General features: G+C 44.3%; 1 protein-coding gene across 8 annotated transcripts in view; it reads left to right on the forward strand.

Moving 5' to 3' along the window:
• Position 1: 1 nt before the first annotated feature.
• Positions 2-15627, forward strand: part of LOC143206988 (CREB-binding protein) — a 24399-nt gene continuing 8773 nt past the window's right edge. For 2 of the 8 annotated variants that reach the window (XM_076419929.1, XM_076419931.1), the window contains exons 1-19: positions 2-1067; positions 2854-3009; positions 5065-5279; positions 5365-5739; positions 5823-6111; positions 6203-6511; positions 6586-9620; positions 9882-10039; positions 11480-11590; positions 11671-11805; positions 12099-12575; positions 12654-12819; positions 13189-13359; positions 13454-13687; positions 13776-14006; positions 14084-14203; positions 14288-14589; positions 14685-15098; positions 15192-15510. In XM_076419929.1, coding sequence (XP_076276044.1) covers positions 986-1067; positions 2854-3009; positions 5065-5279; positions 5365-5739; positions 5823-6111; positions 6203-6511; positions 6586-9620; positions 9882-10039; positions 11480-11590; positions 11671-11805; positions 12099-12575; positions 12654-12819; positions 13189-13359; positions 13454-13687; positions 13776-14006; positions 14084-14203; positions 14288-14589; positions 14685-15098; positions 15192-15510 — 7299 coding nt within the window. In that variant the 5' untranslated portion in view covers positions 2-985. The remainder of the gene's footprint in view (positions 1068-2853; positions 3010-5064; positions 5280-5364; positions 5740-5822; positions 6112-6202; positions 6512-6585; positions 9621-9881; positions 10040-11479; positions 11591-11670; positions 11806-12098; positions 12576-12653; positions 12820-13188; positions 13360-13453; positions 13688-13775; positions 14007-14083; positions 14204-14287; positions 14590-14684; positions 15099-15191; positions 15511-15627) is intronic. The other 6 variants (XM_076419930.1, XM_076419934.1, XM_076419933.1 and 3 more) reach the window with 5 other exon arrangements.

The following is a 15627-nucleotide window of genomic DNA, read 5'->3' on the forward strand; positions in this document are numbered from 1 at the left end:
ACAGCAGCCGCCATTTTACGTTAGCCGATACTCGTGCGGTGCGGAACTCTCGCGATCGCTTCTCTCGAGCGAATTTCTGTGGCGCGCGGTGGCCGCCCCGGAGCCGACTCATCTCGTCGTCCTCGCCTCCTGGCGTCCGTGATTGCCTCGAACGTTCGGGGAAAGCGAGCCGCGTCCGCGGTGATCGTTCGCGCGCCCCGTGTCGCAGTGTGCCAAGGCGAGAGAAGAGGAGAGGAAGATGGTGCCAGCGGGCCTCGAGACCGATATCGTTGCTGCGAGATAGCGCCGTGCGCGCAGCCAGTCCGCCACACTCGAGTGTTTGACGAGTCGTGCGCGACCGACTGCTAAGAACACCGATATCAAACGCGTTCGGACCTCGTTCGGCTGGCGTTGTGCATTTAATTAATTACGGTGCGGTGATCCTCGCGATCACCGAGTGTACTACTACTCTCGATAGTCCTGGTTACTTCCTCTTGGCCTGTCCAGTTTGTGCCTCGCCGCGAGTGGCCCGTGCGCCTGTCGAGGGACAAAATTCACCGTGTGTGCGTGTGTGGGCTTTAGCGCGGGGTTCGACGTACCCCCCGACGATGCCCAATGGTTGATCGTGTAACGAAGCGTGCTCGGGGACGCTCTACGCGCCGCGGTTCTCATTGTTATTGTCATGCCTGCGAGTACGCTGAGAGATTGGTGAATATTCGCGGCTTCGACGAGGAAGCAACACCAGCTACAGTAACCAGCATCATCAGCAGCGGTCTTCTAGTGGCGTAGTGCAGCGTTTCGCTCACTCGCTCGCTCGTTCGCTCGTCTCTGTGTCTGTGTGTGTGTGTTATACCCGTGTATACGTGCCTGCCTGCTGCCTGCCTGCCTGCGTGCTGCGTGCGTGCGTGCGGTCGACACCGACGACTCGCTAACGCCGCCGCCGCTGCTTACTGCTACCAAGAGTAAACAGCCTGAAACAAGAAATAATTAACCCTGAAAAGGAACTATGGCCGACCACCTGGTGGACGGCCCACCGAACAAGCGGCCGAAGCTCGCAGATCCTTTTCAAGGAACCTCCGACTCCGCGGGTAAGTTTAACGCCTTCGAATCTATTCCGCGATACCTGTACGATAACGTTTCACGATATACAAATCCAAGACGCATCATCCAGCGGCTAACCTTTCAGGGGATAGATCGCAGTCGCACGATCCTAAGAGCGTTACTCTCTTGGATGTCGTGCTGCTGTGCGCGGCGTGTATGTATGTCCGTGTATGTATGACTATGTATATATGATCGTGTGCGTGCGTGCGTGTATGTATGTGCGATACACGCACTTTTCTAATTACTTTGTCGAACGATTTGATCAACGCCGATGTTACACCTCGAAGGCGTACTGTCAGCTTGTTGACGGTTCAGACCTTTGAGCAAAATTACCTCGTGACCGATGCTTCGGTTTTTCTTCAGGATAACAGCACACTTCTCTTCTCTGTCCAATGACACATAAATTCACCACGTACCGGTTGTCCAACACTTTCGCTCATCCTTTTCACGATTATTTAGTGATACATTTGGGACTAGTAGGATAATGTTGTGTGGTTGTAGCTCGTCGAATAGTAGATCGTCGAATTTTCTGTTACGAGTGTCACTCGTGTTGACAGGGATCTGTCTCTCTTCCTCTGTCTCTTTCTGTCTAGTCAACGTGTTTTGAGATTGTCAAAAGTTCGTTCCCCCGTTTCTCGTTTCGATTGAGATAGTTTTCTGAATTTGTTAGTTAACAAAACTAACCTAAACTGTTGAAGAAATACCGTCGCCGAAGATTATGCTATATTGCAAATTGTGGTATGTTTTCGTTTGATACGAACGGTGCACGTCGTTGCTAGCGTGCAAGAAATGATGTTTTCTTACAGAAACGCAAAGTTGCGATTCAGAGTCGTCGAGGGACTGTGTTACAGCACAGTAATGTCATTTCAGTGACAACCAGTTAGGGTATTACGGCCGATTAATCTAGGTTATATACTTTGTCAATTGTTTTATGATAATCCATTGTCGGCGAACCATTGTTTGGTTTGCGCGACAGTAAACAATTTGCACATGTAGTATAAAGAAATTTTGCTCAGAGGTTATAGAAATTGTCAGTGTTTTAAAAAGTGATGATCTGTATTTTAAAACAATTTATAACTTCTGTCTTGTTGCACGTTCTTTCGATTATCTCGTTTTTTAATGTTTAAGAGATAATAGTATTTTGTAAGGTTTTTTTTTAGTTCTTCTTACATTTAGTTCTTATTTTACTTTCGTAGTGCATGGCAGATGCATGGACATTTTCCATAATAATTAAAAAGACATTATTGCTGGCATGATTGACGCGCTAACCGTTCTCCTTATTCTTACATTCTTTAAGCGCTACTCTTACCACCTTAACAGTTTCTGAACTCAATAATATTTCATATAATCCCATGTCGAATCAAAAACAACCATGTCACTTGAATATTCAATGTATAAAGTGCAAGACATAGTCAGGTTACACAAAATAAGTAGCAGACATAGTCTCCATTGTTCGCAATGATACTCATTGTTAACACATTCGAGACCAACATCCCCAATAGCATTTTCTTGGCTATGATCAAATAATAACTATTTTATTTGTGTTTTAGTAAGATCAGCATATTTTCGAACTGACCGTGTTGTACCGTGTTTTAGAGTGATTCTACAACTGTCTTTGTCGCATCCTTGGTTTTGAATGTGTTAAGGTAACAGGTATCGATACCATAAAACAGAAAAAATAATATGACCGAGGCTGTTTCTGCTACTTGAAAGATACGATTCAGAGCATAGGCAATTTTCCACAGTCTGAAATAAAAACTATAATATATGTAGTGGGTATGGCGCCTGTAATGATGCACCATGCTTATGCAAACTACGGGGGAGGTGGCAGTGGTAACATGCAACAAATGCAGGGCCCGCCACAACAGCTACATCTGCAACAGCATCAGCTGCAGCCACATTGGAACAACCATACCGTCCAGAAAAGAAGTAAATATTAATAAATAAACCCAGCAGAAAGTTCAAAAATATTCAATCCAGCACTACAAAACTTGTTTGTCCATTCATCTCATTTATTAATACCATAAAGTTTGTAGAGTCATTCGATTACTTCCGATTTTTTCAGAGAGTTCATTACCTTCTGTACTATTGAAAAGAAGCGTGTATAGCTTTGGCATATTGTCACTATGGTTGAATAAAGAAAAATTCCTACTAGACACAAAAACGATCAAGTACATTGTTTATCAAGTAGAAAAGCCATACAGTCAAATCTTGGTAAATCGAATCTCCAGGGAAGCTCAAGTTCTAGAGATGCTAAAGTCTTTAGGTGGTAGAGAGGTTTAATAAACAATGTTAGTTTCTGTGATCTTTCGCGTTGAATTGTCTTTGCAATTGAGACACTCATAATTTCCAAGGGGCAGTGATAAAACTTTGATTGACAGAAGTCAATTTAGATTTACAGAGTTCAAGTTTCAAAGGTAAACAACATACTAAATATGTGACAATCGATTCAAGTTAAAGTAAGTTATACTTTGATTTGTAGAGGTTTTTACGGCGAAGCAGAAGAGAATGAAAATTGTTTCCTTAAAGAGATTTTCGTATATATCACAAAGGTTCGAATTACATAGATCTGACTGTAGTAAACAGAATACTTTAGTACTGAGATGCATTGATTTGTTCCACAAGATACTGGAGAAAAATTGGATCAGGTTTAGTATTATAGAAGAAACGTGTATCAAGGGATATTTTGCTTTAAGACGCAACATAAAAGTTTGGATACATATGCTGTTAGACTGAAATGCATTATAAGGGTAACAAATGTAATATGGACATGCGACACACATGCACAGAGCTCTAAAATTAGGATGGAACTACGTTAAATAACAAGTCAATTTTAAAGCAAGAAAGAACAATATAATCATTGAGCTAAAGTCTAGGTTTTGTAGGTAGGTAGATCGGATCTTTTCTACTTGTGTACTTTCATACTTTACAGGTAATTGGCTTTGAACAGTTTAATACGATCAAAGAATGTTTTACATTACGTTGTATGAGTTTCAGAAACTTTTTAAAAAATTTTTTTGTTCTTTTTATTTAATGTTATAGCATCGAAAAAACATATTCCATGTGCAAACAGTTGTAAATACTCTTTAGAGTGACTATAATTTCTTCGCATGACTGTCTACTCTAAAGTTTGCCATCGGTAGCTTTGCTGCTTCAGTAGTCTAGCACGACATTATTGTGAATAAATTTTTTATTCGCTGTAGTATGAACTCCTTTAAGTTATGCTCATGCAGTGTATGTCTCATGTCTTATTTATTTACATATTTGTTTGTTTACATTTACGTGTAGTTTGTTGTAGTACCTTTTTCATTGTTTTATTTTTTTAAATTTTTAATCTTTTTAATATTTGCATTTTCGACCCCTTTTTTCTCCGTTGATGTATCGTCTATCATGGATATATAATCAAGTAAGTTGAAAAGTGCATTCACACACAACAAATGTATTTCAATACTTTAGGTTGGTTCTATTCAAGTTAATACTACTTGTTCTGTAATTTAAAATATGTACATATTTGTTAGAAAGTGTGCATGTGTGCATATATATATGTGCGTGTAGATCTACATGCAGGTATATTATACAACATGCGAAAAATGTTACAGTGTAAGAGTTATATTATGGTAGTACATAAAAGATCCTACTATTGAAACTTTGGATAAAAGCTATGGTGACGGTGCTGAATCTTATCTTCATAATATTACTAATGGTTTTTTGGTCTCTATGGTACATGTTACATCTAATATCATAATCTGATCTCCTTTTTTTAAACTGGTTGTCTAGAAAAGTAATTTTTTCAACCTTGTATATTAGATTTCCTACACAGATTGTACAATGTAAAATGAATTTCTTACTAAACCATTTAATATCGTGTCGATGTATCAGTGCGAAGATCACATGTCTTAAAGCGTTACTTTTCTAGTAACTAGGACATTTTTACAGCTGTTCAATTATTCGGCTGTTGTTACTAATGCGAATGTCTATTCTCAGATTACATAACAAACACAGATATGTTTGATCTTGAAAATGATCTACCCGACGATCTGTTGTCATCCGGTTCCTGGGGATCTGCAACAGAGAGTGCTAAACCGCCAGCTACAGGGCCAGGACCAGGGCAGCAAAACGGTGCACTTGATTCGGAGCTTCGACAGCACGTACAACAACAGCAGCAACAACTTTCGCATCAGCATTTAATACAACAACAAGTTTGTACCCATTATACTTAATTCTGCCACAGGCAAAGAATCGATTTCATGTGACTTGATCGTAACGATTATTTCTTTTTATTAGGGCAACAAGATGGTTGCTAATTCTCTGGTAATGGCTGCTGGAACTCTGGGTAACAAAAGTCCGAACATGCAATCTCCACCGAACGTTTCTGTGTCTAAAGTAGTCGATCCGCAAATGGTTGTGAGTCTGGGAAACTTACCGAGTAGCATAGCCAGTTCTTTGGCAAACAATCAAATGTCTATCGCAAATTCTATGGGAAGTCTTCAATCATCGATGAGCATGGCCGGTAGTAGCAATCCTGCCATGTCGATGACAGGTGGAATGAACTCTGGCCTAGTTATGACCAGCAGTGCTAGTGGGAATAATAATATGGGTGGTATGGCAGGTGGAAGTCTAATCGTGACCAACAGTTTGAATAAACAACCATTAAATACTGTAAGTTTTCCTTGAACGCGAAGATTGTTCAGCGTGTGCGTCCGAGTTTTACAAAATCTACAATCTGAGACTTTCTTGTTTAGGGTACTATGATGGGTCCCAATACTCAAGGAATTCATCATCCTAGTGGACCGCACGGAGTTGGTCAAATGCAAAATGGTCCTGGAATAATGAACACCAGAGCCGTAGCGATGCAACAACAACAGCAGGCTCATATGGTTGCCGCGACTAGAGGGCAGAGCCCGCATCAACAAGTACATCAAGTCGGTATCGTTGGTACCGGTCAGGGTGGACCTCGGATGCAGGGTCCTCCGAACATGGCGAATATGCCGAACATGGGACAAATTAGCGCATCCAGTCCTTATGGTTATGGTAAATATCTTACACGTTCGTATACGTTCGTTAATAGAAGCATGTTGATAGTCGAAATAACGAGATACAAAAATATACAATTGTTTAACAGCACCTCCGAGCAGTGGGCCGGGACCTGGTGTCACAGTGTGTACGAATAGTCCTGTTGGAGTTGTTACGCCTCAACAAAAAGGGGTAGGAACGAATATGACTGCCATGCAAGCTGCAAATAGATTCGGTGGAACCACGGGTCCCATTGGTTCCGCCACTGTCGTGGGTGGCCAAGAAGGTACTATGGCGCAGCAAACTCAACCACCTGCTCCGAGTCCAGCTCAAACTCAAGCTGGCGCGCCAACCGGTGTACAACTTGGTTCGCAACAACCAACTCAGGGCCAAATATCCGGTACCGGTGCTCCAACTGGTAAGTATACTATTTTCGACAGCCGATTCGTGTCCGAACGGTGTACCCATTAACCAGAATGTTTATCTTGTCAGGTGCTACAAAGTCAACCGCCGATCCCGAAAAGCGGAAACTGATTCAACAGCAATTGGTTCTTCTGCTTCACGCGCACAAGTGTCAACGGCGCGAAAACCAACCGAACAATGGCAATGTTCGGAACTGTACATTGCCAGACTGCAAAACAATGAAGAACGTTCTGAACCACATGACTAATTGCCAGGCAGGAAAAAATTGCTTGGTGCCGCACTGTAGCTCCTCTAGACAGATCATCAGTCATTGGAAGCACTGTAACCGTAACGATTGTCCGGTGTGTTTGCCGCTGAAACAGGCGAACAAGAATAAAACAACAAACGCCGCTGCCGCGTCCACATCGCAACCAAATAGCCAACCAAATCCAAGTCCGACAGAGGTGAAAAGAGCATACGATGCTCTGGGTATACAGTGCCCTACCACGACACCTGGTTTGGTGCCTGGCCCGTGTGTCACGAGGAGAATACCGGCGCCAGGTATGCAAGGGCCGACGGGCACGATGGGAAATGTTCGTTTGGTTCAACCTCAGAGTCAATCTGCTCCTGGCCAATCGGTGGTCGGTGCTGGGCAGCAAGTGGTTGCACCAAATGTGTCTCTTCCTTTGAATTCGAATCCGAACACGGTCGGTGTCGCCGGTAATCAGGCTACGTCTACCAGTGGAGCTACACCTATTGCGGCGGCAGCGCCCGCGAACATACCGCAATCTGTGAATGTGCATCAGCTGTTTGGCTTGAACGATTCCGGACAGCTGAGCGTCGCAGCCGAGAATAGACTAGCTAGTCCTCAGCTTCCGGTCGGAGCTCAACAGAGTCAAGTGACGGCGACACCGATGCAGGAGACGAAAGATTGGCATTTAACCGTGACCCCGGATCTTCGGAATCACCTCGTTCACAAATTGGTGCAAGCCATATTTCCCACCCCGGATCCGAACGCTATGCTCGACAAGAGAATGCACAATCTGGTCTCTTACGCGAGGAAAGTTGAAGGCGACATGTACGAGATGGCCAATTCCCGGTCGGAGTATTATCATTTGCTTGCCGAGAAGATCTACAAGATTCAAAAGGAATTGGAGGAGAAACGACAGAAGCGAAAAGAACAGCAACAGCAACAGTTACAGGCGCAACAGCAGCAGCAACAACAACAGCAGCAGCCTCAACCGGGACCTGTCGGAGCGGCTGGACCGAGTTTGAGGCCGTGTGCTCCGCCTGGTGTGGGGACCGTTCCTCCCTCGCGACCGGTCGGAACTGTTACGCCTAGCTTACGTAGTCAATCGCCGAGCATGGCTAACCTCGGGGCTTTGCCTGCGATAAATATTCCACACAACAGAATGCCGTTCTCTCAACAGCAACAGGTGCAACAGCAACAAGCGCAACAACAGCAACAACAACAGCAGCAGCAGGCACAAGTACAAGCCCAAACCAAAGTCCAGGCTCAGGCTCAAGCACAAGCTCAGGCGCAAGCCCAGGCCCAGGTTCAAGCTCAGGTGCAACAGCAAATGCAACAGCAACAGCAACAACAACAGCAGCAGCAGCAGCAACAACAGCAGCAGCAGCAGCAGCAGCAACAAGGAATATTAGTCGGTCCTCCGGGACCTAGTCCAAACGGACAGTCGACCTCAAACCCGAATGTCGTTCCGAATCCTGGTCTAAGTCCCTTCGGGCAACCGCAACTGTCACAAGCGAATCTAACAACCACTACCACATCCGCAACAACTAGTCAATTTCCAACCTCCAACGGTACTTCCGGTTTGCCTAACAGTTCTCCTGTACAGAATCAGCACCAGTTCTCCGACATTATGAAGGTCCGGCTGAGTCAGGCGCAGGTGATCGCTCACCAGCATCAACAACAGCAGCAACAGTTGCAGCAGTCGCAACAGCAGTCGTCTCAGCCACAACCGCAGCAACAGCAGAGTCAACAGTCGCAGCCGCAGCAACCGACAAGCACTTCGAATCAGAGCGGTGCGTCGACGCCGATGCCGCAAGCACCGTCGCCGTTCAGCGTGACCATGCAGCCGCAAAGTAATCAACCGCAGAACCAACAACAGTTCAGCAACAATCGGCCTCTGTCGGTGCCGACGCCCAGCGACAGCGGTATCAGCACCTCGACTCCTCAAACGATACCACCTCCCGTGTCCAGCGGGCCTAGTCCCGGTCCGGCGACGACATCGAACGGACCCCAGTCTACAACTTCCACGCCCAACACACCGTTAGTTCCTTCGTTGATGACACCGAACCAAACAGTCTCTTCCGCCAACCAAACACCGCCTCATCCCAGCACCACGCCGTCTCCGGCCGGCCTGGCGAGTCTCGGGAAAGGCATGACGGTCCAGGAACGTGCCGCCTTGAATGCACCGAGAGCCTCCTCCAGATCCTCTCAGATGGCCGCCATCGCGTCCGCTTTAGACCGTGATAATTCTCCTAGTCCGCCGATGAATAACAATAAGGGAAAACTAGACTCGATCAAGGAGGAGAACATGAAGATGGAAATCGAACAGGAGGACGGTTCCGATGGCCACCGGATGGACGGCGGGAAGAGCGTGAACAACGAGATGCCGATCAAGACCGAAATCAAAACTGAACCGATGGAAGAGGGGTCTGGCGAGGGTATGGTCAAGGAGGAGACTTCCGGCATCAAGGAGGAACCAGTAACGCCGATGTCGGGCCAGGATGGAACCACGCCGGACATCAAGCCCATGGTTCCCGAGCCGATACAGCCCAGCGGCACATCCACCGATAAGAAACGACTGTGCTTGTTCAAGCCAGACGAATTGCGGCAAGCGTTGATGCCGACTTTGGAGAAACTGTACCGCCAAGATCCAGAGTCCATACCGTTTAGACAGCCAGTCGATCCGCAAGCACTCGGGATCCCGGATTATTTCGATATCGTCAAGAAACCCATGGATTTGTCGACGATCAAGAGGAAATTGGACACGGGTCAGTACAGCGACCCCTGGGAGTACGTCGACGACGTGTGGATGATGTTCGACAACGCGTGGCTGTACAATCGTAAGACGTCGCGAGTGTATAGATATTGTACAAAGGTATGGATCAAACAGTCTCTGAGAAACTGCGGATCTTTATACTGCGAACAAGTTATGAGTAGACTGAAGATCTTGGTGCAAAATCAAAATTTTTGAAGCAGGTTACAAATATTATATCGATGTTCTTCTATTATTTCAGTCGTTCTATATTTTTTGAGATTGAGAAGGTAAAATTTGAAGTTTCCGCGAAGATCCGCAGTGTACCAATAGCTATACCGAACATTAAGGATGGGATCTTGAATATTCATATGTTGTTTTCAGCTATCAGAAGTTTTTGAGCAGGAGATAGACCCTGTGATGCAGGCCCTGGGCTATTGTTGCGGAAGGAAGTACACGTTCAATCCACAGGTTTTATGTTGTTACGGAAAACAACTCTGTACGATACCCAGGGACGCGAAGTACTACTCCTACCAGAATAGGTCAGTATAAGGAAGAGTTTTCTTGCAGGGAACGTTGTCCCGGTATCGTTGTCGATTTTAATGGAACTGTACACACAATTCCATCAAAATCGACGTGTCGCGTTTGGGCGATCTGCTCAGAAAATTACTATCTATGACGAATAAGTTTATTCGATGATACTTATAAGAGTACATAACAGTCGGCGAGTCTTAACGAAATTTTGGGGGAAGTAGTTTTTTTTTATTCAGTTTCGCGGTTCAAATTGTACAGTAAAAGCGCATTCGATTCGCACAGTGCATTTTTGTCAAGAGAAAATGCTCTATAACCGAATACGCCAGATTAACTTGGCGGGCTAATTAACCTGTTTCGGTCGTACCAGTCGATGCAGGCCAGTCTCCTGACCTACATGTTTCTTTTATTTCCGTTTCTCCCTTCATTTTAAACTCCCTCTGTCCCATATTATGACACACGTTGAAGATGCAGCGTAGCAGTTCTAAAGTGACCACGGAATACTTTCGATAATGTAACATTCAATCTGGGAATAAAAGTAAGAGTGAAATGTATACCATAGAATGGGACAGGGAGAGCAGTTTCGATACTGTAACAATACGTTTACAAACTAACGCATTTTTACGTGAACACGTCGCACATGTGAAAGTTCCGATTTTGTTATTACGCATATACTTAAGGGATATGTAGAGGCTCCACATTGTTAGTTAGCGTTCGAGAGAGGTAGATGCTTTCATAGACGATTAGTTCGGTTGATTCGGATCATTTTATGAGAGCGGTGAGCGCTTAGTCGACAACGCGGGAAAGAGAGAACACGTTTGTAACCCTTGGGTATATGCAATTAAGTAATTTATGTATATAATATACATATATATGTATGTATATCGTGTCTAACGATGGCACTCTTCTCTTCTTTGTATGTTACCTTCGCTCTACCCATGGGTTGCGCACGCACACACAAAATCCTTGTTTGCTGCTTGCTTCTTGTGTTGCCCGCGCCCCTTGCCTCTTTCCAACTCTACCACTTCGTACCACGAAAATTGCTACTTGGAAAATATGGGACGATCGAAATTGGATACCTGATGTCGTGGCTTCGAAAATGAACTAAAAACAAAAATTGTATATCTGCGATAAACACGAAAAATAATCATGAAAACAAAAAAACATGATGACTCTGTGCAATTTTTGGAATCGAAACTGTTAAATGAAACGGACTCGAACACATACGTATATGTAAATGTACAATTGGCAAACAAACAAAAAAAATTACTATTTGCATGTGTATAATCGGACAAAAAATAAACGCTTATCAAAATTGGACTCTCGACATATATATTTGGATACATCAATTGGGGCGTGAAAAATATATGCGTGTGTCGATCCTCGTGCGATGCACTCATGACATTCGGCGAATTGACAATTTGGATATAAACACTATTGAAACACGATAGTCTAAAGGCATATGGTCTTGTTTCCGACAGATACACCTTCTGTCAGAAATGTTTCAACGACATTCCTGGCGACACTGTGACGTTGGGAGATGATCCAACGCAACCTCAGACGTGAGTATTCACTGTGCACGATAGAACGACTTTTTACCCGATCCAGCAACGTAGCTAAACGACCAATTTTTCTCTTTCAGTGCGATTAAAAAGGAACAGTTCCAGGAAATGAAGAACGATCACTTGGAATTGGAGCCTTTTGTCGTGTGCACAGATTGCGGTAGAAAAGTACATCAGATCTGCGTACTACAGATGGAGTCTATCTGGCCTTTAGGGTAATCACGAACTCACTACGCTGCACAGTGATCTGGAAACTTGATTTTAACTCTTTGCACTCGGAACTACTTTAACTGGAAAATTAAACATTTCAATGATTTTTTAAATTTGGTGGATACGAAATTGATATAATACCTCATGCAATACTTAAATGTTTAATAATTGATTAGATACCAACATATCTAATAACGTGATAAAAAAGTTGAAAAGTTGTCCAAATCACTGTGCACAGGCGATCGTACTCTGTGACATCGTACAAGATTTTCTAATGCGACGTGTATCGTCGATGCAGGTTCACTTGTGATAATTGTCTGAAGAAGAAAGGACAGAAGCGTAAAGAGAACAAGTTCAACGCGAAACGTTTGCCGGTGACAAAATTGGGCACTTACATAGAGACGCGAGTGAACAACTTCCTGAAGAAGAAGGAGGCTGGCGCCGGCGAAGTTGCCATCAGAGTCGTGGCTTCCAGCGATAAAGTGGTGGAAGTCAAGCCAGGAATGAGAAGCAGATTCGTGGAGAACGGTGACATGCCCGGCGAGTTTCCGTACCGAGCGAAAGCGTTGTTTGCATTTGAAGAGGTCGACGGCACGGATGTCTGTTTTTTCGGCATGCACGTGCAGGAATATGGCAGCGAGTGCACGCCACCTAACACCAGAAGGGTTTATATCGCGTACTTGGATTCCGTACACTTTTTCCGGCCTAGACAGTTTCGTACAGCGGTCTACCACGAGATACTTCTTGGGTATTTGGACTACGCGAAACAGCTTGGGTACGTGCTACAATAAATGATCATCTGCAGCGTATTCGTGAGTAATATTTTCATAATGTTCCCATTTGTTGAACATAGATATACCATGGCTCATATTTGGGCCTGTCCACCTTCCGAAGGAGATGATTACATCTTTCACTGCCATCCTCAAGAGCAAAAGATTCCAAAGCCTAAAAGATTACAGGAATGGTACAAGAAAATGTTGGACAAAGGCATGGTCGAGAGAATTGTACTGGATTACAAAGTTAGTATTACAATTTGGTAGAATTAAGTTATCGAAAGGTCGGTTAGCTTAGTGGCCAGGGCAGTAGTCTGATAAGCGGAGGGCCCGGGGTTCGATCCCAGTCACCGACGCTGATTTGACCTGACCCTTTTTCTTCGATTAAATTCACATGATTCAGTCTCAAGTGTTATCTGAGAGTGTACCCTTTACTCTTGGGTGTCAGTCGAGACTAACAGTAACGTCTGAATAAGCTAATGTTCTTACTGAAAATACGTAGATTTGAACAAAGGATAAACAGACGACACAAATACGAATTGGAAATTTTTTATTTTCCATTTGCGAACGTAATTCAAGCGGAGAATCATGCAGTGTTGTCTCCCTTGATTGCAGGATATTTTGAAACAAGCGATGGAAGATAAACTGTCGTCCGCGGCCGATTTACCTTATTTCGAAGGTGATTTCTGGCCGAACGTCTTGGAAGAAAGTATCAAAGAATTGGATCAGGAGGAAGAAGAGAAACGCAAACAGGCAGAAGCTGCGGAAGCTGCGGCTGCTAACGCGGTGGGTATCGTAACAATTAATAGTGCATTTCTGTACGTTGTTTCTTTCCAATCCCAATAGACAGCAATTTTAGAACGACAATTTGGTGTTTCAGATTTTCTCGACGTCGGAAGACTCCGAGACTGGTCCCGATGGCAAGAAGAAAGGACAGAAAAAAGCCAAAAAGTCGAATAAATCCAAAGCGAATCAAAGGAAAAATAGTAAAAAGTCTAATACTCCCCAAACAGGAAACGATCTCTCTGCGAAAATTTTTGCGACCATGGAGAAGCATAAAGAAGTATTCTTTGTTATCAGGTTGCATAGCGCTCAAAGTGCAGCCAGTTTAGCAGTAAGTATTTCGTGTTAGTTTTGTGACGTGTCACGATAGAACGGTACAACGTTGCAGTGTTAATATACGTTAACATTATCTATTGTAGCCGATTCAGGATCCTGACCCCGTTATTAATTGTGATCTCATGGATGGTCGCGACGCTTTCCTCACGATGGCTAGAGAAAGACATTACGAATTCTCTTCCTTGAGACGCGCGAAGTTTAGTTCTATGTCCATGTTGTACGAACTGCACAACCAAGGCCAAGACAAATTTGTTTATACTTGTAATAATTGTAAGAGTCATGTAGAAACGAGGTATCACTGTACGGTTTGTGATGTGAGTATCGAAAGTAACATTTCTTCGTCTCTTTCTTTTCGTTCCTTTATACTAAACTATTGCTTTCGTGTATACAGGATTTTGACCTATGTATAAGTTGTAAAGAAAAGGATGGTCATCCTCATCATATGGAGAAACTTGGTTTAGATTTGGATGATGGTTCATCGCCGGCCGATGCCAAGCAAGCAAATCCACTGGTAAAATATTTTTCTTTTATAAAATGTATGTGTAGAAAAAGGGACACGTTAGGTAATTATTGTTTTTTTTCGATCTTTCAATAGGAGGCGCGTAAACTGTCGATACAAAGATGTATTCAATCGCTGGTGCACGCGTGCCAGTGCAGAGACGCCAACTGTCGACTACCCAGTTGTCAAAAGATGAAGAGAGTAGTGACGCATACAAAGATTTGCAAGCGAAAGACGAACGGTGGATGTCCGATATGTAAACAATTGACCGCGTTATGCTGTTACCACGCCAAACACTGCCAGGAGACTAAATGTCTCGTCCCATTCTGTTCGAATGTCAAACATAAGCTGAAGCAACAACAGCTTCAGCAAAGGCTACAGCAAGTGCAATTGTTAAGGTACGTAGAGAGAGAGAGAGAGAGAGAGTAATTCAAGTATTCCGAACATTATTTGGAGACACATTTAGCATAAAATTCGTGTTTGATTATTGTAGAAGAAGAATGGCTGTGATGAATACGAGACCGACAGGCACGGTCGGCGCGATGCAAAGTGGGCAACAGACTTCCAATGTTACTATGCCAACTGGCGTCGCCATGAAACCAGGTGTCAGTCCTACCAATTTACCTTCGCCGCATCAAGTTGGAATAGGTTTGAAGCCCGGAACGCAAACTCCGCCAGCGCACGTCCTTCAGGTGGTTAAACAGGTACAAGAAGAAGCTGCAAGGCAGCAAGCACCGCATGGTAATTATGGCAAGGTGACACCGGGTGGCGGTGTCGGTGTCGGGGTCGGCGTGGGAGGACAAACAGGTGGAGTGATGCCTCCGCCACAGATGCAACGACCAATGCCCGTCCAAATGCCAAATCCCGGTGGTACTCATCTCATTCCAATGGATCAGTGGACGCCAAGGTATGGAACAACGACAGCAACGACGCAATCATCGTTGAAACAACTGCCTGAAAATCTGTACACGACACGATATACATCTATTTTAACGCGTAGTAGGTATCAACCGAACGCGGTGATGCAACAAAGTCAAGGTTTGAGGCAGCAAACGCCGCAACAATTGATGCAACAACAACAGCAACACCAAGGACAGCCGGTGATCGGAATGGGAGGACAGATGCCTAGACAGCCTGGCATAATCGGTGCGCCCGTGAGTCAGGTCGGTTCGCAGGCTCAGAACTCCGCGATGCACAAGCAAGTGTTGCAACAGTTGATGCAGACCCTGAAGAATCCCCACACGCCCGAGCAACAAAACCAAATACTGCAAATACTCAAAAGCAATCCACCGATAATGGCTGCGTTCATCAAACAACGGGTAAGTTGCAAAAATTTTAACCTTCCGCATTCCCTTTCCCACAGTTTGCTATTATTTCCGCTAAAATATATTTTCTCGGTTTTTGACAATTTCTATTACCATGTGATTTTTTAAATA

Source organism: Lasioglossum baleicum, chromosome 3 (assembly GCF_051020765.1).
Source record: "Lasioglossum baleicum chromosome 3, iyLasBale1, whole genome shotgun sequence".
NCBI classification, from domain to species: domain Eukaryota; kingdom Metazoa; phylum Arthropoda; class Insecta; order Hymenoptera; family Halictidae; genus Lasioglossum; species Lasioglossum baleicum.